Genomic DNA, 27,987 nt, shown 5'->3' with positions numbered 1-27,987 from the left:
TGTCCACTCCTCTGTCTCCTCCACTCTCCCTCCTGCAAGTGGGCACTGCCCAGGTTCCCTTCAGCTCCTTCTCTCTACAGATAACTGTGGAGTCTTTATCTCTATCCCATCTCTCCAGCCACCAGCTGCCCCCCCAGGTGCCCTTGACCCTGCAGCAAGTCTGACAACAAACCATCACTCAAGGCTACTTCCCTTTCTAACTCCCTATCTCTGTTCACTGCAGTTACCTTCCAGAGACTGAGGCTCTGACTTCAGAATCACTTTGACTCCCCACCTGCCTCAATGTCCAACTAGGTGCATGTCTTGCTCCGTGGCATTCTTCGTCTTGCATCTACTCCTTTCTTTCCATTCCCCCAGCCACATCCCAGTGTCAGACTCCATCATTTACGTCTCAGTTACTTACTACGTAGTCTCCAGGTGTGTTCCTTGCCTGTAAGTCTGTCCCCCTCCAATTCACCATAGCCTTGAAGCTATGATCAGTTTACAACTTTGAGTGTTTCCTGTCTGTGACCTGGACAAAGCTCGGTTCCTCGGCCGGGCAGTTGCAAACTAACAAACCTTTGCAGTCTGCCCTTCGGTGACTCCCTGACGTGAACCTTCTGCTCCAGCCAGGTTACCTGAACGTTATTCCCTGGGGCATTGTCCCTAGAATGCTCAGACACTTTACCTGGAGGTTGTCGTTGCTTAGTAATTAAAAGAGCAACAGATCTGAACATTTACTGAACGACTACAATGGTCTGGACTACGGGATCACACAAAGGTACAAGACATGGTGTCTTGCCCTTGGAGAGCTTATGGTATCTCTGAAGAGATACCGCACACACACACACACACACACACACACACACACACACACACCCATACACACACACACAGACACACAGACCAGCAAGGCAGCATCACCCAAGGGCCAGATGGTTGGCACAGATATTCTCTAAGGACTGGTCAGGGGGAGGCTTCAGGGAGAACGTGGGCATTAACACAGACCTGGAACAGACTACTGGAGAGGACCCCGTGTCCTTCAAGGTCAGGGGGATGAGATTGTGAGAGCACAGTCTCAGAGGCAGGAATGTATGTGGCATGCTTGTGAGCAAATAAGAGACCAGTTTGGCTGAGGGTCAACATGGAGGAGGGCAGTGAGTTATAAGGCTGGGGATGGGGCTGGGAGCCAGAGGAGGAGGGAGGCACTTTATTATGCAAAAGGTGTCTTCTCTTCAGACACAAATTCTAAGATACTTGGATTTCTCGGAGGGATAACTGAAAATGCATAGAGCCTCATGTGCATGTTGAAAATGTGATTGCAATGTGATATGCCTTGCAAACAGCATAATATCAGAAAGAAATTCGAGTGTCCTTAGGGTATTATTCTGGTGTACATTTTTAAAATGAACTAAATTTTTTTCCAGGAAAATCTTAAACGGCTAAGAGATAGCATCACCCGGAGACAGAGAGAGAAGCAGAAATCAGGAAAGCAGACAGGTATGAGGCTTCAGCTGGGAGAAGGCTGGGTGAGGGGCTGCATTATGTGCAGCTTTGCTGCAACCTGTTGCCCTTGACTGTCCTTTCTGCTGTGGCCTGAATGGGCAGCCCGCTTGCCCAGCACCTGTCACCCTGTTTGCAGTCTATATCCCCCACTAGACTGTGAGGTCCTTTCAAGCAGAGATTTTGTCTTGTTTATTCTGAATATCAAGTAACTGGCACACAAGGCATGCCCAGTAAATGAATGAATGAATGGATTGAACTCTGCCATATTCCAGCTTCCCACTCAAAGAGGATGATAACGCTTTCTCCCCAGATGCCTGACTCTCCCCTTGGCATTTAGGAAGACATATGTTTTTGAGCAGAGAAAGGAGAAAACTTTGTTTACACAGTGTCTGGATCTAATTCAAGTGGGGAATCACATCATAGGTGTTGACACCTCACACTGCTTCAGAAACCCAGGACCCTATGTAGCAGGGCTCCTGCCATGTACAGTGGGGGTGTGCTAGCAGGGGCATGATTTCCAGTTGTGCACTGGGGACTGGGCCCCTCTGTTCCCCTTGGCCCGCCCTCCCCCAGGTACCACCCATGTGGCACCACCACCCTTGAGCATAAGGGGTCGGCGTTTGCCCACACTGCATCTTCCCACTGAGACCCTCTGGCATGGTGGGGCTCTATACTTTCCCAGGGAGCCATGTAGTCAAGAAAAGGATTTCCCCACTGCGTAAAGAACTCAGTTGATATCTAGCCCTGCCTATGCATAGTTTCCATGGTCTCCAACTGCCATTCTTATTCAGACTTTCCATGAACCTACTCAGGCTGGTAACACGGTAACACCCTGGTCCCCAAACTGGACATTTTCCTGCTGCAGGATCCTTGCGCATGCCCCTTCCTTCCTACCTATATGAAAACTTCTGGGCTGCAAGAGCCAGCTATGGCAGCCCCTTCTCTGTGAAGCCTTCTTGGACCACTCCAGGCCATTGTATTTGTCTTAGTCAGGGTTCTCTAAAGAAATAGATCTAGTAAGATACACACACCAACACACAAATACACATACATTCGGAGAGAGAGAGAGAGAGATTGATTTTAAATTGGTTCATACAATTGTGGGGGCTGACAAGCCCAGAATCTGTAGGTCAGGCAATAGGCTGGAGATTCCATCAGTCTTGTGTCCCAAAATTGGTAGGTCTGTTGCTGGATGGAAACCCCAGCTTCTGCTCAGAGCAACTCATCCCAGCCAATAAACAAGAGACCAAGGTGGGAGAGTGGAAAACCAAAACCAAACCTGGTGCCATGGAGTCAATTCCAACTGATAGCGACCCAGTAAGGACAGAGTAGAACTGCCCCATTTCCAAGGAATGGCTGGTAGATTTGAACTGCCAACCTTTTTGGTTGGCAGCTGCACTCTTAACTACTGTGCCACTGGGGCTCCGGGAGAGTGGAAAGCGCCTTTATTTCATTGCTCAAGGAAGAGTAACAGTTGGGCCTGCTGCCACCAAGACTGCTCAGTGAAGGTGAGGGGGAAGGTTACTTTTAAGGGGTTTACAAGTAGGAAGTTCATACAAGTTACATCAGCAACATTCTTCATCATACTATGCAGGTGCAGTGGGGTTTACATACAACTTTATGCATCGTGTGTTCAGAAAATGGCAGTTAAACTCCACCCAGAGGCAGGGAAGTTACTATGTATGAGGTCTAAAAGGTTATCCTGAATGTCAACATGGTGCCTAAACCTGTTTCTGCCAATTTCCCCTAGTTTTGGGCAGCGGTTAAGGAGGTTAAGGAGAGGGGAACCAGGATTTTAATGTAAAGCTACGGGCCCTGCCAAGCAAGCTGCCTGAGGCAGTGGAATTTTCCACAGCCCAGGGACCTCTGTCTTAGATCAGGCAGTGGAGGGGGAGAGGAATTCTGGCAAGATGTCTATTTACAGTCTGAAGGCAGAATTGTCCCTTGGGAAACTCCCTTTTTTTTTGTTCTTAAGGTGTTCAACTGATTGGATGAGGCCCACTCACATTATGGAGCATAATCTGCTTTACTTAAGGTCAACTTAAGTAAAATGCTAAGTACAAGTAAATATGTAAATCATAACAACATCTAGACTAGTGTTTGACCAAATAACTGGCCACCATAGCCTAGCCAAGTTGACACATAAAATTAATCATCGCAGTATTATTTCCTCATTCAAGCATCTGTATTAGTTTCCTAGGGCTGCTAACACAAAGGACCACAAATTGAGTGGCTTAGAAGAACAGAGAATTATTGTCTCAGTTCTGGAGTATAAAAAGTCTGAATTCTAGGTATCTGAATGAAGATTCCAGTTTCTCCACATCCTTGCCAACCTTATTCTAATGGGTGTGAAGTGGTATCTCATTACAGGTTTGTTTTTTTTTAATTGTACTTTAGATGAAGGTTTATAGAACAAATAGTTTCTCATTAAACAGTTAGTACACGTATTGTTTTATGACGATGGTTACTTTTTTTTTTTGAACATTTTATTGTTGCTTAGGTGAAAGCTAACAGAGCAAATTAGTTTTCCATTCAACAGTTTATACACAGCTTATTTTGTGACATTGGTTGCAAACCCCTGAATCTGTCAGCACTCTTCCCTCTTCCTCCCTGGGCTCCCTGTGTCCATTTGCCCAGCTTTCCTGCCCTATCTCACTGTGACTTTGATTTGCATTTCTCTAACGACTTATGAAGAAATCCCGATGGCACAGTGGTTGAGTGCTTAGCTGTTAACCATAAGGTCAGGGTTTGAACCCACCAACCACTCCATGGGAGAAAGATGTGGCAATCTGCTTCCACAAAGATTTGCAGCCTTGGAAACCTTAGGGGGAAGTTCTACTCTGTCCTATAGGGTCGCTATTGGTCAGAATCAACTTGATGGTGGTGGGTTTTTAAATGACTTATGACTTGAGCTTCTTTTCATGTACTTATTGGCCATTTGTTATTTCTTCTTTGGAGAAATATCTATTCAAATCCTTTGCCCATTTTTTAATTGGGTTGTTTGTCTTTTTGTTGTTGAGTTGTAGGAGTTCCAGTGACCTTTTATAGATAAAAAATCAGATGACACCACTCCTTGCTCAAAGCCTTCTAGAAGCTCCTGTCCACTCAGTAAAATTCAAACCCCTCACCCTAGGCTACAAAGCCCTACATGATCTGACTCCTGAGCTCACCCCCACCTGTCCCGCTCCATTCTGTGCTCCAGCCACAATGAACTCCTTTTTGTTGCTCAAACAACCTAAGAACATGTCTCCCTCATCCCTCCCTTTGCGGTCGCTATTCCTCCCATGCCTTCTCCCACATCTTTATGTGCCTGGCCCTTCTTTATCCTTCAGAGTTCAGCTGTAACATCTCCTCCCCAGTGAGGCCTCTTTTGTCATTCATTCTTTCCTGAGTAGACCTCCAGGGCTTACGTCCTGTTCCATTGCTTCCCCTCTTTTCAGAGCACTTATCATAGACTGGAATCATCTTTTGTTTCTGTTCTCATGGTCTGATTCTTCTCACTAGACTGTAAGCTCCATAAAAGCAAGAAGTTATCTGATTTGTGCCCTGCTGAATCCCCATTATGAAGTACAGTACCTTGATGGAGCTCAGGAGATCCTTGTGGAATGGGCAATTTCAGTAAAATGTTTAGTGCCACCACTCATTCAATCCACAAATGCTTATTGAGCACCAGGCACCCTGCCGAGTACAGAGACCTGTAAGACACAATCTTTGCCATGTAGGAGCTTATGAGTCAGTTGTCTTTTTATTTGTCTCCGTCTGATTTTCCCTGCTAGGGAGCTGTGGCTTACTCAGGTTCCTGTTTCCCACAATGCCTAATGCAGGGTTTTGCATACAGTGGTAGCCTAGTGAGTATTACAATGGTCCAATCGACAACCGATCATGGGGATGGTGCAGGACCGGGCAGTGTTCTGTTGTGCGTGAGGTTACCATGAGTTAGGGGCCAACTGTATGACAGCTAACAATAATAAGTGAATATTAATGATTTTAATTGTTTGAGAGAAGAGGGGTTAAAAGGTTGTAACCACCACAGAGGATCAGAAAGGCCTTCCTAAGACTTCTGCTTAAATGTCTAGATTTTACATTTATGCCGCTGCTACCCAAGCCCACACTTATTTGCCTTCCTAGTTGAGAGAAGGAGGAAGGGGAGAAGCCAGAAAATCTGGTTCAAGCTCTGCACGGTCATCCTAGGGTCAGACAGTGGGCCTCTCAGTGGTAAAATGGCTGAGGTGCTTTTTAAAACCAGAGCACATGAACTCAAAGATAGAAGCCTTGATTAAATGAAACATTTCAAGCTTTTAAATACAGGCAACATCTAGAGACCTGTGATTTGGCAGTGTACCTGGTGTTTGAAGGCGAGGGAGGGGAGTCATAGTACTGGAATCATGGGTGCTCAGCAATCTGGGCTTGAGAGCTGGGCCGACCAGGCATCATCACATGTTCTTCACTGCCCATCTGATAGGCTCTACCTGATGCCATTGGCAATAATGAAGCGAGACAGATACGCATGCAGTGAGGTAGAAGGGTATGGGTATGGGCCCTGGGGGCCAGCGGGCGGGAATCGAATTCCTGCTCACTGCTTACCCCTAACTAGCTGGGAACTGTGGGCAAGATACTTCACCTCCCTGAGCCTCAGCCCTCATCTGCAAAATGTCAAAAATAAACGTGCCAACCCCATTAGGGTTGCTGTGAGGATGGAAAGAGTTAGGGTATACATGGTACCTAGCTCCGTGCCTGTAAGAAACATAGAAACACTGTAAAAGCATCCACTCTCCTGATCACACACAGGCCCACACATCAGCTGGTGTCCTCTCAGGCAAGGCATCTCAGGGTGAGTGCATGCAGTGGGGACTCACGTTCCAGGGTTGAGCCCTGGAGTTATAAGTTTTAAAACATACAGTTCGTCCAAGGTTAATCAGTCTCTGAGTAAGTGATTTATACCTACCACTGGCTGTAGTCTAAATTAGAATGGTCAGTGTCTAGATTTTTTCCAAAGAAGCATGGTTTAGTTTGTACCTCTTCCCCCACTAACTCCCCAAAGCAGAGCCTCTGACAAAGATTTGAGAGCAAGTTGCTTATATAGGAGGTGATCCCAGGGAATCCTGTAGGGGATGGGGAAATGAGACTGGGAAGGTGGCCAACCAAGTGTAGTTACTACTATGGAAGCTGGACCTTCAATTTACTGGGGACTCTGGGAGTCAATGGAGAACACCTGCCTCAGAATTATCCCACCTAGGGGCTAGAGAGCTGGGGCCTGCTGGGGGAGGAGCGCCCTTAATCTGGCTTCCAGAGAAATTCTCAGGCAGCTGGAGGTTGGAGCCCTGCACTGCAATAGGGAGGCCCGAGGACGTCAGAACATCTACCAAAGAGAGGGGCATCATTTATGGTTGAGTGAATATGACATATTAGTTAATGCCATAAAAATCTATTATGTATTTAGTTACATGATAATTTATAATTACCTATTCCAGTGGTTTTCACACTGAGTTCCTTGAGGTGCCTCAGGATTGCTAGATGTGTGTTTGTTGAGGGGAGTGTTGAGAGGGTTTTGAGGGTGGGGAAAGGTGGAGTCGGGGTGAAGGGGTGGGATGGATTTGGATTGAGACACACCAAGTAGTCAGAGTTTGGGACAACTTGCTCTGCTTCTGCTATCATAACCCAAAACCCATTGCCATCGCATCCACGATGCTGCTGGGTAGGTTCGAACCACCAGCCTTTAGGGTAGTAGGTGAGTGCAAACCATTTGTGCCACCTAGGGTTTCTACCATCATAGTTCCTTTTTAAAAATCTGTTCTTCATATTGAGCTTCTGTTTCTATTAGAGGAAAGAATTCTGCTTTACAAGAAACAAAAAGCATTTGAAAACCATTGACACATGATAACATTGATCTGCGGAAAAAATAGGGTTGACAAATGGTACTTGTGCATGAAAGACCTTTTCCAGGAGTGTAACCCACTGTAAACACAAGGACTAACTCTATTAATTTGGAAACCTTAGAAAAGAACAATAATTATTTTCTTTAATTTGGGTTAGCACACCAAAGATAATTAAAAACTAAGAATCTGCTCATAATAATTTGCCAGTCTTTCTTTGGCCCTAGGGAATTGTTCTGCCTTTCCTGGAATGGTGCAGAGCTTTGGTGGCACAGGAAGTCAGAGGAGGACTGGCATGACTCGTGACTTAGAGAAGTTCATATGCTCTTGAATGCCCTGGCCCCACAGAGAAGACAATCAATATTTGTGTTTTGGGTGTATCTGTGAACAGTCCTGGGCAAGACAGAGAGGAGCAGGCTGGGCCAAAGCAACTGGGGTTCTGATCCCTGTTCTGTCACTGAAGCACTCTGTGAGTTGGGGTGATTCTTTTAATCACTCTGTGCCTCAGTTTCCTCATCTGTGGTGATACCTGACTTACCTGCTTAATGTAGAAGAAATGAAGCTCAAATAAGATATGACAATGGAAAAAGTACTATCCAATATAATAATGATAATTATTATTCCTGTCGTTGGACCTTTATTCAGAGAATGTCAGGATTTTGTAGACACTTAGACTGGCTCTTCTTAATTTTTGGAACTTCTGACCCCCATTTTTTTTTCCTGTATATTTCACTTTGCTTCCTCATAGAACTGGTTGAGGGTAGAAAATGACCTCTTTGAAGTTAATTAAGCAGACAAGTGCCTCCCTTAAAGAGGTAATTAGAATAAAGCTAGGTCAGGCTCACACCCATGTGAGGGTGCACCAGGCTGTTCTCTGCCCAAGGAGCTCCAAGCTTGGGTGGGGGCTTCCAGTGTACAGTTGTAACCAAGGGAGCCTAAGGACATGAAAAAAATCTGCATTATCCAAAGACCTGAAAAGTTGGTTTCTAACTGGACCACCCGCTAGACCTGGAACAGGAGTCTCTAGAATGAGGAGCGTTTGTACCTACACAAACCAACAATCCACCCTTTTAATATTCTCTTTGTAGAACATTTACAGGTAGACTTGGTCTACCCTGTCCTCATGCCTGCTTTGCTAGACTGTTCTAGTTTATACATTTACCTGTCTCGGCAGACTTCTGGCTTTGGCAAGCTGGAGCTACCTCTGGCCCCTGGACTCCCTGAACTTCCTGCTGCACCCTCCCCATAGAAGGATAGAGGCGGAGGAGGAAGTGGTACTGTGATGATAAGAGCACAGGTCCCCAAAAGTACAGCTGAGCGTACACCTCTTCTAGAGGCCCTGCCCGTGGGCTTAGAAAAGTCCTCTTTAGCAAACAGAAACTGTAAATGGAGCTTGCCTCACTTTCATTTTATTCCGCTCATCAGCAGGAGTTTTTCTGCTCACAGAACCCAGGGGTGGAAATCTAGGCATGAATAAAGAGAAATCACTGGGCAGGGCTAATCAAGTAAGGAAGTCTGTTCAATGCTTTGCAGGGCAAAGTTATACCCTATCCTTCCGCATTGTGGGGTCTGAACCCACTGGCCAGTCTTGCAAGTCACACTGTCATTCATGTACCTGATGGACCTACTTCAATGACCTCCGTTTCTCTCTGAGTCATTGCTGTCCATTGTGGACAACCCACCCCTGCCCCCCACCCCATCATTTATTAAGAGATCAAAGAGGCAGTTTGGTGCAGTGGTTAAGAGCCTGGACTCTGGAGCTTGGGTTTCAATCTCAGCCCCCCCTACTTACCAGCTGTGTGACAAGGGCATGTTATTTCACTTCTCCGTACCTCAGCTTCTGCTGGGAATGATGATAATAGGATTTACGTGATGGGTGTTGTGAGGATTAAATGAGCTAAAAATATGGAAGCACTTAAAACTGTGTCTAATGCATGGAATAGCCTATACAGGCGTTCCCTGGGTTATAAACGTCTGATTGTGTACAATCCACAGTTATGAACCAACCCTGTAAACCCTATTATTTTTAAAATTTTGAGGTGCATACAGTAGTTTGTAATAACAAATGGGTGCTACTTTGTGACACTCATCAAAATATTATTACTGTTATTACTGTATTATGTTAAAGATGTTTTAGTGTATGTGGAAATGTTTCTTTAATGTTTTTATGCTTAGAAAGGTACACTAGATACTAAGACAAACATTTGACTAACTGACATTAGTTACAAACTGTACCTAACTGTTCCAAAATACATACAAAATCAAGACAGACAAAGGAACGGAACTCATTCATAAACTGGGATCTGCCTGTGATTATAATCAATATGCAGTCCCACTCAGATAAGGGCAGTAATTCAGAGGGGCTGACTGAGTTACTCAACTTCCACAGCTGGTAAGTGACAGAGCCAGGGCCCAAACCTTTCTGTAATCTCATGTTCTTTCCATTATTCTCTGTTCTTTCCCCACATTCCTCCATCACTTTCTTCTGTCAACCAGTAATTGGCACACAGGATTCGGTAGAGTTACAGAACTGAATGGGATATGGATCCTGTCCTCTATGTGAGTCCAGAGTTCCCTCTCCTCCTGACCTGGCAGCCTCCCCTTCCTACTTCACCTCTCTTCTCCCAGTCCCCCACTTCCCTCCTCCGTCTTCTCCCCCTCTCTCTCCTCCCCCCAGGCTCCAGGTTCAAGTGAGGGAGGCAGGTAGAGAGGGAGCAGCTGAGCAGTTTGGTGAATAGCAGTCTGGTATCTTGAAGCTCACTCCTCTTTCCTCTAATTCCAGACTTGGAGATCACGGTCCCAATTCGGCACTCACAGCACCTGCCTGGGAAAGTGGAGTATGCAGTGTATGAGAGCGGCCCCAGGAAAAGTGTCTTTCCACCCAGGACGGAGCTAAGACGAGGAGACTGGAAAACAGACAGTACCTCTAGCACAGCAAGTGAGCAGGGCTGACCAGGCAGTGTCTCACAGCTGGGCTCCAGCTGGTGCTTTTGGGCCTATGGAAACATTCTGTTATGAGCCGAAGAGCTCTCAGTTGGAGCCTCATTTGGGTGTGAGAGGTGTAAGAATGAGGAACATTCCATCTACGAGGTCTATCTTTTTTCCATGGGGCCAAAGTTTCTTTATACAGATACCTCCAAAGCCAGATTGCATGAGAGTTATTTCTCTATCCCTTTTATAAATAGCAAAATCTAATAATAGTAGTAGTTAACATTTATTGAGCAGTTGCTATATGCTCTGCCTCTTCTATAGATTAATTTAATTCTCACAATAACTCTATGAGAGATGTGCTATCATCTCTGTTTACCCCTGAGGAAACTGGAGTCTAGTGCCTTGCCCTAGTTTCACATCTAGGTTAGTGGTGGAGCAGGGATTTGAACTCAGGCAGTCTGGATCCAGAACCAACACCCTTTAAGTGCTATTCATGTTGCCTCCCCAACTGTGGTAGAACGGGTACAAAGTCAGAAAACAATGGACTCAATTTTGAGAATCCTAACTTCACAGGCGAGTTGAGGATCTAATTAGGAAATGTCTGCTTTTTGACTGGAAAGCTTGAATAGGAGTCTGATCGTAACAGACAATAGAGGCTGATGTGCAGGCAGGAGCCGTGGGCTTTGTTATGGTATCCAGGGTGATGTTAGCTGACTCCGGACGGGACGCACTGGCTTCACAAGCCAAATGGATTGAGTTTCCCTTTTTTCATACCTTTCATTGTCATCATCAAAACAGCAAGGAAAGCAATAGAAGAGCAGGAGAGAAGCAGAATTTCAAAGTCCTCTGACCTAGGGGTTCTTAATTTTTGTATCACAATCCCCTTTGATATTCTAATATATGCTGTAAATCTACTTCCCAGGAAAATGCGCGTGCATGTGTGCGCACACTATACGACACACACATACACACAGAATTTGCCCATCCATGGACTTAAATCAAGAACCTCTGAACTGGTCTCCTTCTTTATTTTATAGATGGGATATTTGTAACCCAGGAAGGGAAAGAGTTTTGCCCAATGTCACACAGCCATGAAGAAGATGGGGGTCAGGGCCAGCGCCTCCTACCAACCTTAAAGCTCTGAGATGTGGGCAAGCAAGTCATCAGCCTGGAGAAGGGGAGAGGGCCAGGGCAGGTGAACCAGGGAGCCAAGGTTCAGAGCCAAATGTTGGAGGTTAAAGATTTAAGAATGCCAAGGGAAGGGAGAATAGGAGCTGATGTGTGTGAACTTCTGCCTATGATAGTTTTTCACTGCCTCCTAGAGATAATCTTCGAAAAAAGCCTGGTTCATTGTGAGGGAATGGGATGAACAATGATGAATGATGTAGGGAGGCTTAGCCCCAGAAGGATAGGGGCCTATAGGTGGGAGGGGTTATTTCCAGTTGTGGGAATCTGGGAATGTTTCAGTAGCATTTGTCCTGAGCGTTGAAGACTGAAGAGGTCTCAGACGTGTAGATAGGGGTGGGCTGGAGGAGTGAGGAGGAAAGGACATTCTGGCCAAGTGAACAGTTTTGTGTGTAGATAACAACGAATAGAAAGGAACAGGGTCACATGCTCCTTAATATGTAAATTCAAAATCCCCTGGTTTATAGAAATACTTTGACACATTATTTTAAAATCTGCTTAAAAATCTGCTCCCAAGAATATAATACAAAATTAAAATCTTAGTCTGCTCTATTCAAGCTAATCTCAAAATTGATTAGGTCAAATTTGATACTATAGTGAAGTCAAAACTAAGACTTTTTAATAGTCTATATGTGTTTTTGTGGGATGCCGTCATATCAGTTCCTACTCGTAGCAACCCTATATACAACAGAACCAAACACTGCCTGGTCCTGTGTCATTCACGGTCATTGCTATGTTTGAGTCTACTGTTGGAGCCACTGGGTCAGTCCATCTCATTGAGGGTCCTCCTCTTTTTCGCTGACCCACTACTTTGCCAAGCATGATGTCCTTCTTCAGGGACTGGTCCCTTCTGATAACATGTCCAAAGTACATGAGAAGAAGTCTTGCCATCCTTGCTTCTAAAGAGCATTCTCGCTGTATTTCTTCCAAGACAGATTTGTTCATTCTTCTGGCACTCCATGATATATTCAATTTTCTTTGCCAGCACCATAATTCAAAGCATCAATTCTTCTTTGGTCTTCCTTATTCATTATCCAGCGTTTGCATGCATATGAGGTGATTGAAAATACCATGGCTTGCATTAGGCTCACCTTAGTCCTCAAAGTGACATCTTTGCTTTTTAAAACTTTAAAGAGATCTTTTGCAACAGATTTGTCCAATGCAATGTGTCTCTTGATTTCTTGACTGCTGTTTCCAGGGGTATTGATTGTGGATCCAAGTAAAATGAAATCCTTGACAACTTCAATATTTTCTCCATTTTCATGATGTTGTTTAGTGATCCAGTTGCAAGGATTTTTGGTTTCTTTATGTTGAGGTGTAATCCACACTGAAGGCTGTGGTCTTTGATCTTCATCAGTATGTGCTTCAAGTCCTCTTCACTTTCAGCAAGCAAGGTTGTGTCATCTGCTTATCTCAGGTTGTTAATGAGTCTTCCTCTAATCCTGATACCCTGTTCTTCTTCATATAGTCCAGCTTCTCTGATTATTTGCTTGGCATACAGACTGAATAACTATGGTGAAAGGATACAATCCTAATGCACACCTCTCCTGACTTTAAACCACACAGTATCCCTTTACTCTATTTGAAAGACTGCCTCTTGGTCTATGTAGAGGTTCCTTATGAGTACAATTAAGTGTTCTGGAATTTCCATTCTTCGAAATGTTATCTATAATTTGTTATGATCCACACAGTCGAAAACCTTTTCACAGTCAATAAAACAGAGGTAGACATCTTTCTGGTATTCTCTGCTTTTAGCCAATATCCATCTGATATGAACAATGATATCCCTGGTTCCACATCCTCTTCTGAACCTGGCTTGAATTTCTGGCAGTTCCCTATCGATGTATGGCCGTAACTGCTTTTGAATTATCTTCAGCAAGATTTTACTTGTGTGTGATATTAATGACATTGTTTGATAATTTCTGCATTCTGTGGATCACCTTTCTTTGGAATGGGCACAAATATGGATCTCTTCTAGTCAGTTGGCCAGGTAGGTGTCTTCCAAATTTCTTGGCATAGATGAGTGAGTACTTCCAGAGTTACATCTGTTTGTTGAAACATCTCAACCGGTATTCTGTCAATTCCTGGAGCTTTGTTTCTCACCAATGCCTTCAGCGCAGCTTGGACTTCTTCCTTTAACACCATTGTTTCTTGATCATGTGCTACCTCCTGAAATGGTTGAACATAGACCAATTTTTTTTTGGTACAGTGACTCTGTGTATTCCTTCCATCTTCTTTTGATGGTTCCTGTGTCATTCAATTTTTTGCCCATAGAATCCTTCAATATTGCAACTCAAGGCTTGAATTTTTTTCTTCAGTTCTTCCATCTTGAGAAATGCTGACTGTGTTCTTCCCTTTTGGTTTTCTAACTCCATGTCTTTGCACATTTCATTATAATCTTTACTTTGTCTTCTCAAGCCACGCTTTGAAATCTTTTGTTCAGCTCTTTTACTTCATCATCTCTTCCATTTGCTGTAGCTACTGTATGTTCAAGAGTGAGTTTCAGCGTCTCTTCTGACATCCATTTTGGTCTTTTCTTTCTTTCCTGTCTTTTTAATGGTCTTTTGCTTTCTTCATATATGATGTCCTCAGTGTCATCCTACAACTCATCTTACCATTATTAGTAACACTAATACTCTGTCATTAGTGCTCAATGTGTCAAAACTGTTCTTAAGATGGTCTCTAAATTCAGGTGGGATATACTGAGGGTTGTAGTTTGGCTGTCATGGACTTGTTTTAATTTTCTTCAGCTTCAACTTGAACTTACATATGAGCAATTGATGATCTGTTCCACAGTCAGCCCCTGGCATTGTTCTGACTATGATATTGAGCTTCTCTGTCATCTCTTTCAACAAATGTAGTCAATTTGATTCCTGTGTATTCCATCCAGTGAGGCCCATGAGTACAGCTGCCATTTATGTTGTCTGTATATACCTATAAATTAATATAATTAGGAGCTACTTTTTATGTGGAAAATCAACAAACCTGAAGTATGGCAATGCTCTTTGTGGCAAATTGCTGTAATTGGTATATTAAAGTCAAAATCTCCTTGTTTTAGTTGATCAGCTTTTATTCTTCCTTCATTGCAGATTACCATGTGTTGGAGCTTGTTCTAATGCTGTACTGTCCAATATGGTAGCCGCTAGCCACATGTGACTATTTAAATTTAATTAAACTTAAATAAAATTTAAAAGTCAACTCCTCAGTGTCACTAGCCACCTTCCATTCTAGTTACAATATTGGATAGTGAACAATAGAACATGTCCAGAAAATTCTACTTAACAGCACTGTTCTAATGATATAGGTAAAAATTCCTCAACTCAAAACCCTTGAGCACCAAAACTCACACAGTCATAGTTCCTACCATGAGCAAAAATTATACCTTTGAATTTACACTTCATATTTTGTTTTGTGTCAAACTGCCTGACCCCTTATTAGAAGGTGTGTATGTGTATGGGATACATGCATGTGTTTGTTATAATTCCTAAACAAGTGAAGAGCTACAGCAACAAAACTGGTTTGCAGATTTTAGAAATACCACTAAACAACCGAGGACTAGGGAACCTCTGCTTCCTTGTCTGTCAGATCGGAGCACTAGCATCAAATAGGATTTCTGTTGGGATTCAGTGCAATAATGTTTTCAAAGCACTTAACGTGTGGCAAGCCCTCAGTAAATAGTCACTATATTGCAAAAACGGTAATCAAAAAAATTGAACCATTTCGTTTTACGCTGAAAGAAAAACTGAACTCTATTTTTAAAAAACCCATTTTCATAGCTTATGTATTGCTCCTATCAGTAAAAATAAATAAGTGTAAACGTTTTGCATTTTATTTTAGCCAGAGAGAATGTACAGTCTGTGTGGCTGATTTTGTTTCTACCCATTAGGCAGCGCCAGTAACCGATCCAGCACACGCAGCCTCCTCAGTGTGAGCAGCGGGATGGAGGGGGACAATGAGGTGAGAACTGGGGATCCCCACTCCCATCTATCTCATCTTAGCCAGGGCCCATTTCAGTGCAAGAAACAGAAATCCACTCAGACTAGTTAAGCCAAAGAGGGCATCTGTGGGAAGGAGCTGGGTGAGTCGAGGGGGAACCCCAGGGCCTGAATCAGGAGCTGTGAGGCCACTGCTCCCGGTGTATCCCTGGGGCCACACACTCCTCCATCCCTGCTTCCCTGTGCCTGTCTGCCTCTTCCCTCACTGCATACTGGCTTTTTCTGCTTCAAGTGCACAAGGCTTTGGAGCAGAGAGTCAGATGCTGCCTCAGGCCTAGGCCCCAGTCCATGTTGGCTCACTTTGGGTCAGGGTGTCTCCCTGATCCTGTGAGCAGTGGCGAGGTAAGGGGTGGGCACTGCCAACCCAGCAGACCCCCTGAGAGGGGTTCTAGAGTTGGGTGACCCCTCTAGTGCACAGCTTGTATTACCCTGTGACTGAGGACCACTCACAGTTCTGTTTTCCCAAAAAGGAACATTTGTTTAAAAATAAAATTTCCTCAGCTCTATCCGGGTTATGAAGTCCTTGGGTGGTGTAAATGGTTAACGTGCTCAGCTGCTAACTGAAAGGTTGGAGGTTCAAGTCCTCCCGCAGATGCCTTGGAAGAAAGGCCTGACGATCTACTTCTGAAAAAGCAGCCATTGAAGACCCTATGGAGCACAGTTCTACTCTGTCACACATGGGTTCGCCATGAGTGTGAATCAACTCAGTGGCAACTGTTTTTTGTTTTTGTTTTTTTTTATCCTGGTTACACAGAGCAATGCTTCTCAAACTTTAATATGCCTAAGAATTGCCTGGAGATCTTGTTAAAATGCAGGTTCTCATTCAGCAGGTCTGGGGAGGAGCCTGAGATTCTGCATTTCTAACAAACTCCCAGGGGATACTGATGGTGCTGGACCACAGACCATACTCTGAGTAGCAATTACCTAGTATTTAGGCCATCGGTGATGATTTGGGCCAGATTATCTTCCTCAGTGATGCCAGGAAGAAATGGAAAGCTGTCTGGGTGTTGCTGGGTTGATAACTAGTCAGCTTATGAATAACTTTCAGCCAAAGCCTGAGGAGGGCTGAGGGACTTTGAAGATATCAGTGTGCAACTATGCTGGTTGTTTAACGTAACTTTCACCTTTCTTTCTCATCTGGTTTGCTGTAGGATAACGAAGTCCCCGAGGTTACAAGAAGTCGTAGTCCAGGCCCCCATCAAGTAGACGGAACACCCACTGTGCCCCTTGAAAGGCCCCCCAGGGTGCCTCCCCGAGCTGCTTCACAGAGGTAATACTGAAACTAGTATGAAATTTGTCCTCACTTTCTGAGTCCCAGGGGAGAGTAGGATTTGAGGACATCTATGATGACCAAGGAAGTCTGATGGCAAAGTGGTTAAGAGCTTGGCTGCTAAACAAGATTAGCAGTTCCAAGCCACCAGCCCCTCCTTGGAAAGCCTATGGGGCAGTTCTACTCCGTCCTGTAGGGTCTCTGTGAGTCAGAATCGACTTGACGGCAACGAGTTTGGTTGCAGTTTGGTTTAAGATGACCGAGGAATGAAAACAGAGTTAACAGAAATGCTTACCTTTGATACCATATTTTAATGTGGGCTCTTCGTTAATCTAAGCGATGCTTTATTCATTGCAAATATTTTAAATAGCAAACGTATTATTTCAAAAGTAAAATATATTGATAAACATCAACTTATTGAATAATTTTTATTTGTTTGGCTAGAATTCAGCTCCCTAATAACTAATGACCTTCGCTGTGTTCTGGGGACTGTTGCCAACACATGCTTGTTGAGGAATAGGAGATAAGAAGGTATTCAAAATGAAAATAAAAGTGAGAGGCAGTGTGGTATGGTGGTGGAGAGTATGGCTCTAGAGCCACACTACATGAGTTCAAGTCTCTGGCAGCCACTTATGGACTTGGATGAATTATGTAACTTTCATGAGCCTCAATGTCCTTGTCTATAAAATGGGGATAATAACAGATCTTCCTCACAGGGTTGTAAGGATTGAGTTCCTGGCCTATAGTAAAAGCTCAACGATATGAGTGATTTTTTACATAGGAGAAGAGTGAACATATGGAGATTTGATGATCAGTATTAGACAACAGACTTTGACTGATTAATTGGGCTCTGAGGTCCATCTTTGTTATATATAGTACTTGAGTGTGCTGGCACCTTTTTAAGTCTTAGGGAGTCACAAGGAAGAAGTGTGTCTGCCAATGGAGAAAGGAACACCTGGGAATAAAAGCCTAGGCTTGTCTTACCAGTGTCATTCTTTGATGTTTAAAATATTATGTGAGGGGGAAAAGGATAAGAAAGAGGAAGCTCTTTTCCAGTGAGGGCTTTTTGCATTTTGAAATTTTTAACTCAAATGAATCTCATCCGTGAAATTTGTTAACAAAGTACAAGGAGGCCTTTCTTCCTGTTTTCTGGAAAGAATAGCTGACTGCGTGCTAAAGATGTTTCCATTTCTCTTTCTGCCATTTCTCACTTTTCTGCATGCTCCCAGCAATATTTGTTTACTAACACTGGCCACACAAACACCCGACAGTTCCAAGCTGTATCATATTCACCAGATATATTTCACTGGTGCTAACTGGAGGTTTTAGATTAGAATACTAGCCTGAGAAGGAACCTTAGCCATGATCTACTCCGGTTCCCTGAATTTACATAATGTTTTGTTGCTTAAAAATTATTATATAGTTGATGATGGGGGAGGGAAGCTCACAGAGAAGGATTATGGTAATAAATGCAAATAGTATTTGATTACCATGTGCCAGGTACTATGTTAAACACTCTAAATGCATTATCTCATTTAATTCTCTCCATAATCCCAAGAGGTAGATATTTAATATCATCCTATTTTGCAGCTGCAGAAACTGGGGCTTGAGACTGGGTTGAGATTTGCTCTGTGTGGCAAGTCCAGGTACACCTAACTCCAGGACCCAGTGTATCAGTCATTCTGTTACACCTGTCCAAGAAAGTCTAGGTGTCATGGAAGGAGATCTAGGGTCCAAGACCTTTTTACTCCTGAAGGTTGAGGACTTTGGAGCCAGTTGTCTAACTGTACCAAGATACAAGAGTTGGCAAGCTTGAAACTATAGCTACAAAGATTCAGCAGGATTTTGTTAATGAAAGAGAAAAATAGGACAACCAGGGAAACAGATTCCAGATATTAAAGAATAGAAACCAGGATTCATTTCCACGTGTAACAGGAGACGGCAGATGAATTGTTTTGGGAGTCTGGAAGCATGTTGTGATAAAGGGGGCAGAGAAAAGTAGGAAAACATTTTTTACTAAAGAAACGGTGTTCACAAAGAAATCTGTGATTGATAGAACTTGGGGTTTGGGTATATTTTGGGTGTGAAAAAAGATTTCCAAATATGCAAATGTTTTATAATATGTAGGCAGTCTTCATAATAAAATGAGATTTTTTTTAATTGTGCATTAAGTGAAAGTTTGCAGTTCAAGTTAGTCTCTCATACAAAAATTTATACACACATTGTTATGTGACCCTAGTTGCTCTCCCTATAATGGGACAGCACACTCCTCCTTTCCACCCTGGATTTCCTGTGTCCATTCTACCAGCTCCTGACCCTCTCTGCCTTCTCATCTCGTCTCTGGACAGGAACTGGCCATTTAGTCTCATGTATCTACTTGAACTAAGAAGCACACTCTTCATAAGTATCATTTTATGTCTTATAGTCTCGTCTAATCTATCTAAAGAGTTGGCTTCGGAATGGTTTAGTTTGGGGCTAACAGAGAGTCTGGGGGCCATGTCTTCTGGGGTCCCTCCAGTCTCAGTTAGACCATTAAGTCTGGCCTTTTTAATAGAATTTGAGTTCTGCACCCCACTTCTCTCCTGATCCATCAGGCACTCTCTGTTGTGTTCCCTGTCATTGGTGGTAACCAGGCACCATCTAATACTTCTGGTCTCAGGCTGATGGAGCCTCTGGTTTATGTGGTCCTTTCTGTCTCTTTGGCTAATGTTTTCCTTGTGTCTTTAGTGTTCTTCATTCTCCTTTGCATCAGGTGGGTTGGGACCAATTGATGCATCTTAGATGGCCACTCGCTAGCTTTTAAGACCCCAGAAGGCACTCACCAAAGTGGGATGCAGAACATTTTCTCAATAAACGTTGTTATGCCAATTGACCTAGATGTCCCCTGAAACCATGGTCCCTAGACCCTCGTCCCTGCTACTCTGTCCCTCGAAGTGTTTGGTTGTATTCAGGAAAATTCTTAGCTTTGGTTTAGTCCAGTTGTGCTGACTTCCCCTATAGTGTGTGCTGTCCTTCCCTTCACCTAAGATAATTCTTGTCTACTAGCTAGTTAGTGAATACCCCTCTCCCTCCCTCCCCACTCTTGTAACCATCAAAGAATGTTTTCTTCTGTGTTTAAACCTTTTCTTGAGTTCTTATGATAGTGGTCTCATACAATATTTGTCTTTTTGCAACTAACTAATTTCACTCAGCATAATGCCTTCCAGATTCATCCATGTTATGAGATATTTTGCGGATTCATCATTGTTCTTTATCATTGCGCAGTATTCCATTGTGTGAATATATCAGAATTTGTTTATCCACTGGTCCATTTATAGGCACCTAGGTTATTTCAGTCTTTTTGCTATTGTGAACAGTGCTGCAATGAACATGGGTGTGCATATATCTGTTCGTGTGACAGCTTTTATTTCTCCAGGATATGTTCCAAGGACTGGGATTGCTGGATCATATGGTACTTCTATTTCTAGCTTTTTAAGGAAGCGCCAAATCGATTTCCAAAGTGGTTATACCATTTTACATTCCTGCCAACAGTGTATAAGTGTTCCAGTCTCTCCACAACCTCTCCAACATTTATTATTTTGTGTTTTTTGGATTAATGCTAGCCTTGTTGAGGTGCGATGGTATCTCATTGTAGTTTGGATTTGCAATAAAATGAGATCTTTGAGAAGAGAATAAAATAAGCCTCTCTCCTGAATGACTTAGATGCTTGACCCACTTACTTCAGACAGGAGGGGAGGCTGACCTTGGTGGCTTCTTCTCATCTTCCAGCTCTTTGGAATTGGCAACTCTTCCTTACCCTTCTCTTGAACGCCCACCCCTCCCCCTCAAGGAGCACTGATGGATGTAACCTTCATCTCACTAGTCATTCCAGCCAGCCCTGGTCCATTTCTCTGCTCACTCTGCATGCTGTCTCCAGAGCTTTAATTGCTACCAGTAGTCAAAGACCCCCATGCATTTGTCCGTTTGTCGTACTGTGGGGGCTTGCATGTTGCTGTGATGCTGGGAACTATGCCACCAGTATTCAAATACCAGCAGGGTCACCCATGACAGACAGGTTTCAGCTGAGCTTTCAGACTAAGACAGACTAGGAAGAAGGATCCAGTGGTATACTTCTGAAAAGAATTAGCCAGTGAAAACCTTATGAATAGCAGTGGAACACTGTCTGATATAGTGACGGAAGATTAGCCCCTCAGGTTAGAAGGCACTCAAAATACGACTAGGGAAGAGCTGCCTCCTCAAAGTAGAGTAGACCTTAATGACATGGATGGAGTCAAGCTTTTGGGACCTTCATTTGCTGATGTGGCATGACTCAAAATGAGAAGAAACAGCTGCAAACATCCACTAATAATTGGAACGTGGAATGTACGAAGTGTGAATCTAGGAAAATTGAAAATCGTCAAAAATGAAATGGAACACATAAACATTGATATCCTAGGCATTAGTAAGCTGAAATGGACTGATACTGGCCATTCTGAATTGGACAATCATATGGTCTACTGTGCCAGGAATGACAAAATAAAGAGGAATGGCATGGCATTCATCATCCAAAAGAACATGTCAAGATCTATCCTGAAGTACAGTGCTGCCAGTGATAGGATAATATCCATATGCCTACAAGGAAGACCAGTTAATATGACTATTATTCAAATTTACATACCAACCACTAAGGCCAAAGATGAAGAAATTGAAGATTTTTTCCAACTTCTGCAGTTTGAAATTGATCAAACATGCAATCAGGATGCATTGATAATTACTGGTGATTGGGACGCAAAAGTTAGAGACAAAGAAGAAGGATTTGTAGTTGGAAAATATGGCCTTGGTGATAGAAACTATGCCAGAGATCGCATGATAGAATTTTGCAAGACCAACGACTTCTTCATTGCAAATACCTTTTTTCACCAACATCAACAGCAACTATACACATGGACCTCACCAGACAGAATACACAAGAATCAAATCAACTACATCTGTAGAAAGAGACAACAGAAAAGCTCAATATCATCAGTCAGAACAAGGCCAGGGGCTGACTGTGGAACAGACCATCAATTGCTCGTATGCAAGTTCAAGTTGAAACTGAAGAAAATTAGAACAATTCCAGGAGAACCGAAGTTCAATCTTGAGCATATCCCATCTGAATTTAGAGACCATCTCAAGAATAGATTTGACACGTTCAACACTAATGACTGAAGACCGGATGAGTTGTGGAATAACATCAAGGACATCATACATGAAGATAGCCAGAGGTCATTAAAAAGACAGGAAAGAAAGAAAAGATCAAAATGGATGTCAGAAGAGACTCTGAAGCTTGCTCTTGAACGTCGAGTAGCTAAAGTGAAAGGAAGAAATGATGAAGTAAAAGAGCTGAACAGAAGATTTCAAAGGGCGGCTCGAGAAGACAAAGTAAAGTATTATAATGACGTGCAAAGACCTGGAGTTAGAAAACCAAAAGGGAAGAACGCGCTCTGTATTTCTCAAGCTAGAAGAACTGAAGAAATATTCAAGCCTCAAGTTGCAATATTGAAGGATTCTATGGGGAAAATTAAATGATGCAGGAAGTATCATCAAAAGAAGATGGAAGTAATACACAGAGTCACTATACCAAAAAGAATTGGTCGACGTTCACACATTTCAGGAGGTAGCATATGATCAGGAACTGATGGTAGTGAAGGAAGAAGTCCAAGCTGCACTGAAAGCATTGGCAAAAAACAAGGCTCCAAGAATTGATGGAATACTAATTGAGATGTTTCAACAAATGGATGCAGCACTGGAAGTGCTCGCTCGTCTATGCCAAGAACTTTGGAAGATAGCTACCTGGCCAACGGACTGGAAGAGATCCATATTTATGACTATTCCCAAGAAAGGTGATCCAACCGAATGTGGAAATTATCAAACAATATCATTAATATCACACACAAGTAAAATTTTGCTGAAGATCATTCAAAAGCGGCTACAGCAGTGTATCAACAGGGAACTGCCAGAAATTCAAGCTGGATTCAGAAGAGGACGTGGAACCAGTGATATCATTGTTGATATCAGATGGATCTTGGCTGAAAGCAGAGAATACCAGAAAGATGTTTACCTGTGTTTTTTTTTGACTATGCAAGGGCATTCGCTGTGTGGATCATAATAAATTATGGATAACATCGCAAAGAAATGGGAATTCCAGAACACTTAATTGTGCTCACAAGGAACCTCTACATAGACCAAGAGGCAGTCATTCAAACAGAACAAGGGGATAGTAGTTTAAAGTCAGGAAAGCTGTGCATCAGGGTTGTATCCTTTCACCATACTTATTCAATCTGTATGCTGAGTAGGTAATCCAAGAAGCTGGACTATATGAAGAAGAATGAGGCATCAGGATTGGAGGGAGACTCATTAACAACCTGCGTTATGCAGATGACACAACCTTGCTTGCTGAAAGTGAAAGAGGACTTGAAGCACTTACTGATGAAGATCAAAGACCACAGCCTTCAGTATGGATTACACCTCAGTATAAAGAAAACAAAAATCCTCACAACTGGACCAATAAGCAACATTATAATAAATGGAGAAAAGATTGAAGTTGTCAAGGATTTCATTTTACCTCAATCCACAATCCACACCCATGGAAGCATCAGTCAAAAAATCAAAAGATGCATTGCATTGGGCAAATCTGTTTGAGAAGACCTCTTTAAAGTGTTGAAAAGCAAAGATGTCACCTTGAGGACTAAGGTGCACTTGTCCCAGGCCATGGTGTTTTCAATTGCCTCATATGCATGCGAAACCTGGACAATGAATAAGGAAGTCCGAAGAAGAATTGATGTCTTTGAATTGTGGTGTTGGCGAAGAATATTGAATATACCTTGGACTGCCAAAAGAACGAACAAATCTGTCTTGGGATAAGTACAACCAGAATGCTACTTAGAAGCAAGGATGGCGAGACTACAGCTCATATCCTTTGGAATCCAGGAATCAGTCCCTGGAGAAGGACATCCTGCTTGGCAAAGTAAAGGGCTGCTGAAAAACAGGAAGACCCTCAAAGAGATGGCTTGACATAGTGGCTGCAACAATGGGCTTAAGCATAACAATGATTGTGAAGATGGCACAGGATCGCACAGTATTTCATTCAGCTGTACATAGGGTCGCTATGAGTCAGAACCGACTCAACAGCACATAACAACAGTATACAAAGACTCCAAATCTCCATCCACATCTCAGCTTCCTATTCCCTACTCTTTACTGGGGATCTACACACTGACACCACCACTTGTTGTCAGTTTGTTTTACTGTGGTGGCTTATGTGTTGCTATGATGCTGGAAGATATGCCACCGGTATTTCAAATACCAGGAGGGCCACCCATGGTGGACAGGTTTCAGCAGAGCTTCCAAACTAAGACTAGGAAGAAAGGCCTGGTAATCTACTTCCAAAAATTAGCCAATGAAACTCTTGTGGATCACAACAGAATGTTATCTGATTCACTTGCTTTGGACATGTCATCAGGAAGGATCCATCATTGGAGGAGGACCTGGTGTTTGGTGATGCAGAGAGCCAACATGGGTGAGGAAGACCCTCTGTGAGATGAATTGTCACAATAGTTGCAATGATGAACTTGAACATGTTGGCAGTCACAAGAATGACACAGAACCAGGCAACGTTCCATTGCACATAAGGTTGTCATGAGTTGGAGTCTTCCATCTGTCTATCTATCTATACACTGATGTCTTACAGATATCTCAAACCCCTTACTGAACTCATCATCCCACCTACCATTGTCTTCCCCAAATTGCCTTCTTCTCATGAATTCCCAGCCTGAGACAGTGGCCCCATTCTTTCCCTTCTTCAAGCCCCAAATCTGGGACTGAACCTTGATTCCTGCCTCCCTCGCAGCTCCCACATCCACTGTGTCTCCAGGTTCTGTCCATCCCGCTGCATTTTCAGCTCTCAGATCCACCCCCTCCCCTCTGTCTGTCAGTGCGAAGTTGATCGTTGTCTGCCTACGTTTATCTGTCTGCCTCCAGTCGATCCCTCCTCCACGTCGCAATCAGAGTGTAGTTTCTAAAACATAAATAGCTGATGATATCACTTTCTGGCATAAAAGCCTTGAAATTCAATTCTAAGTTCCTTAGCATGCCTGTCCCCATCTAGCCTCAAGTCCCACCCATCTCCTGTATTGGCCTGTGCTCCACCCCTTAAGAATTCCCAGTGAGCTCTACCATTTTGTACTGCTGTGTCTTGGCCCAATCTTTTGCCTGGAATGCTGTCTTCCTACTCCTTTCCAGTCTCTGCTTAGAAAATTCTTATGCATCCTTTAGGGCTCAGACCAAACATCACCTCCTCTGTGAAGCCTTTCCTGATGTTTCCATGCAGAGTGAATCTCCTTCTTTGGGTTCCTCAAACATCTCTATTATAATACATTCTACATTGTGGCCCTTGTTTATATCTGTCTCCTCAAGTGGTTGGTGAACCTTTTGAGAACACAGACTGTGTCCAGTTTTTTTTTTTTTTTTCCTGTTATCCTCAGTGCCTAGCACAGTAACTAGTACATGTTGTTTTTGTTGTTAGGTGCTGTCAAGTCGATTTTAACTCATAGTGACTCCATGTGACAGAGCTGAACTGCCCCATAGGATTTTCTAGGCTATAATCTTTACAGGAGCAGATCACCAGGTCTTTCTCCTGCAGAGCAGCTGGGTGGGTTCGAACTGCCAACCTTTCAGTTAGCAGCCTAGCGCTTAACCATTGCACCACCAAGATTCCTTAACTGGACCTTAATAAATATGTATTGTATAAATGAGTAAATGAATGGGTGGATGGATTGGTACTGCTTAGGTTGGACTTCCTAAGCCCCTCAATAATTGGCCACCAAGCCATCTACTGTGTGGATGCTACATTGCAGGTAGGGTATAGATCAGTGGAAAGAGACTGCATATTTCCACCTGCTCTAATATTTAGCGGAAGAAACAAAGTAAAGTGAGGCAGATGGTGACAAGAACAGGAGCAGATGCATTATATCTTATATACCATTTCCTTGCTCCTTGGTCTTTACAGGGTGGGCAGTTGACACTGTTATTCTCTGCATAGGTAAGGCCCTGCCACAGTTGAGAAAAAAGCCAAAATCTTGCTGAGCCTTTGTCTTTTTTATTTTGAACTTATTTTGCCACTCCAGAAGCACAATCACTAATAAGCTATGCACTTCTCTTCAAGGCATGGCCTGGGTACCATCTAATCGTAACACAGTTCTTGAGGCTTCCTGGAACACCAGGAGTTAATCCTTTAGTGGCTGACTTGTAAAGAGGTCTGTGGGGTCCCTCGAATGGGCTGGAGTCATCAGGGAGTTGGAGGACTCTTAGGAGACTTGAGACAGAGGCTATTTACTAATAGTGAAGTTTAGAAATATTTTTAACAATGTATATATCATATAAGAGCATACCAGCTATATAACAGTCCTGCTTTAAAAGAATGTTAGCCAACATTAGGATTGCTGAGTTCTTGAACCAAACTCATCAACAGTGAACCCTCACCCTCAACAGGGAAGAGACAGCGGCCAACGCCCAGGTATCTCTGGACAATTGTATACCCAATTCCAGCTTCCCAGTGCCCTGGAAAGTCCGTCTCGCCACAGACTACCCCCAGTTTCTGATTTAAAGCCCTTTTGCCTCCCTAGCTCTGATACTTCTACAATCACAAATCCATTTCCCTGAGATGGGGCTTCCAATCTCTAGCAGGAGTTGTTCATCAGAACAAAGTATAGAGATGGTACGCTTTTAGGCCCACCCCGACTGCAGAGTAGGGCAGGATAGAGAAGAAGGGGGGCCTGGAAGGAATCATGACCATCCTTGTGGTAGAAAATAAAATGTAAGTCTGACAGGGACACATGGGAAAAAAGATCTAAGAATAGACTATTAATCATAATAATACAAATATTATCTTCTCAAGTGCCTGCTCTAAGCAAGAACTGAGCTACTGGCTTTCTAGTTGTCATCTCAGGCCTCACATAACACTCTAATGCAGGTGTCATTATCTCTGTTTGGCAGCCACGGAAACAAGCTCAGAGAAATTGAACTTGTCCTTCAGATGAGTGCATGAATATCTTCACTATATGTTCCCATAGGTTCTGAACTTCACTTATCAAAACAGTCAGTACAGTTTACTGATTTTGCTTATTGTCTACCTCATCCTCTACATTCTAAGCACCTTGAGGATGGGATCCATGCCCATCTGACTTGCTATTGTATCTTACAACCAGGGCAATAGTAAACACAGTAGATAAATATTTGTCAAGAGAAAGAAAGAAAGGAATAAAGAATGGGTGCCTATACTTGCTCAGGCGTCCCTGGGTGGTGCAAACAGTTAAGCACTCGACTACTAATGTAAAGGTTGATGGTCTGAACCCACCCAGAGGCACCTTGGAAGAAAGGCCTGGTGATCTGCTTTGGAAAGGTCACAGCCTTGAAGATTCTATGATGTGCAGTTCTACTCTGACACACATGTGGTCTCCATGAGCCGGAATCAACTCCATGGCAACTGATAAACCCTTGCTAGGTAATAGGTGGTATCACCTGACTATGCTTCAGCTTTCTCCCATAAAACCACAGTGCAGAGGGCAAGCTGAGGAGTTGGAAGGAGACTCTCCATTTGTTTTTGCTGGATAAAGCTCAGTCATTCAGTGACAACCACGCGAAACCGTTTATTCACCGGGGCCAGAAAGATCTCCTGAGCATGTCTGTGGTTATTCTTTTCTACTTCTGTCTCTCTCTTATTCCTGAGACGGCTCCTCTATTTTCAACTCTTAGTCATTTCCTTGACCTACGTAAAACTTGCATCCAAGAGATATTTAGTAAATATTTGTTCATTGATTGATTCAATCCTTAAGTGCACAACTCCAGGGTAACACAGTTCAGTTACAGCACCTGACAAAGCTCTCTTTCTTGACTGATTGACTTTTGTCCAAGAGAATTAAATATTGGTTTTACAGCACATATGTGGAAATCCTATCTGCAGTCATTGAACCTGTCTAAACAGACTCACCCAAGTCTATTTGGAATGTCATTTAGGACTGTTCAAGAATGATATGAAATAACATGGAAGGGTTTTTTAATAATGCAAAAGTGGAGAAGGGATGACTCACACTTAACAGTGATCCTGCAGTGAACTACAGGAAGTAGATGTGAGAAGCCAGCTTTGGAAATTCTCAATTCTTCTTTCAATGTATCCCCTTACTGCAGCATTTCTCCTGCCTGGCTCGCTCCATGTTAGAATCACTTGGCGGGG

General features: G+C 43.2%; 1 protein-coding gene across 10 annotated transcripts in view; it reads left to right on the top strand.

Moving 5' to 3' along the window:
* PIK3AP1 (phosphoinositide-3-kinase adaptor protein 1) overlaps positions 1 to 27,987 on the top strand; it is a 134,044-nt gene that overhangs the window by 104,447 nt on the left and 1,610 nt on the right. For 9 of the 10 annotated variants that reach the window (XM_023740330.1, XM_004369974.3, XM_023740343.1 and 6 more), the window contains 4 exons: positions 1,407 to 1,479; positions 10,141 to 10,296; positions 15,361 to 15,431; positions 16,621 to 16,739. In XM_023740330.1, the coding sequence (XP_023596098.1) occupies positions 1,407 to 1,479; positions 10,141 to 10,296; positions 15,361 to 15,431; positions 16,621 to 16,739 (419 nt within the window). The remainder of the gene's footprint in view (positions 1 to 1,406; positions 1,480 to 10,140; positions 10,297 to 15,360; positions 15,432 to 16,620; positions 16,740 to 27,987) is intronic. The other variant, XM_023740336.1, reaches the window with a different exon arrangement.

The sequence above is a fragment of the Trichechus manatus genome, unplaced genomic scaffold, assembly GCF_000243295.1.
Source record: "Trichechus manatus latirostris isolate Lorelei unplaced genomic scaffold, TriManLat1.0 scaffold00007, whole genome shotgun sequence".
NCBI lineage: Eukaryota > Metazoa > Chordata > Mammalia > Sirenia > Trichechidae > Trichechus > Trichechus manatus.
This window is presented reverse-complemented; position numbering and strand designations above follow the sequence as displayed.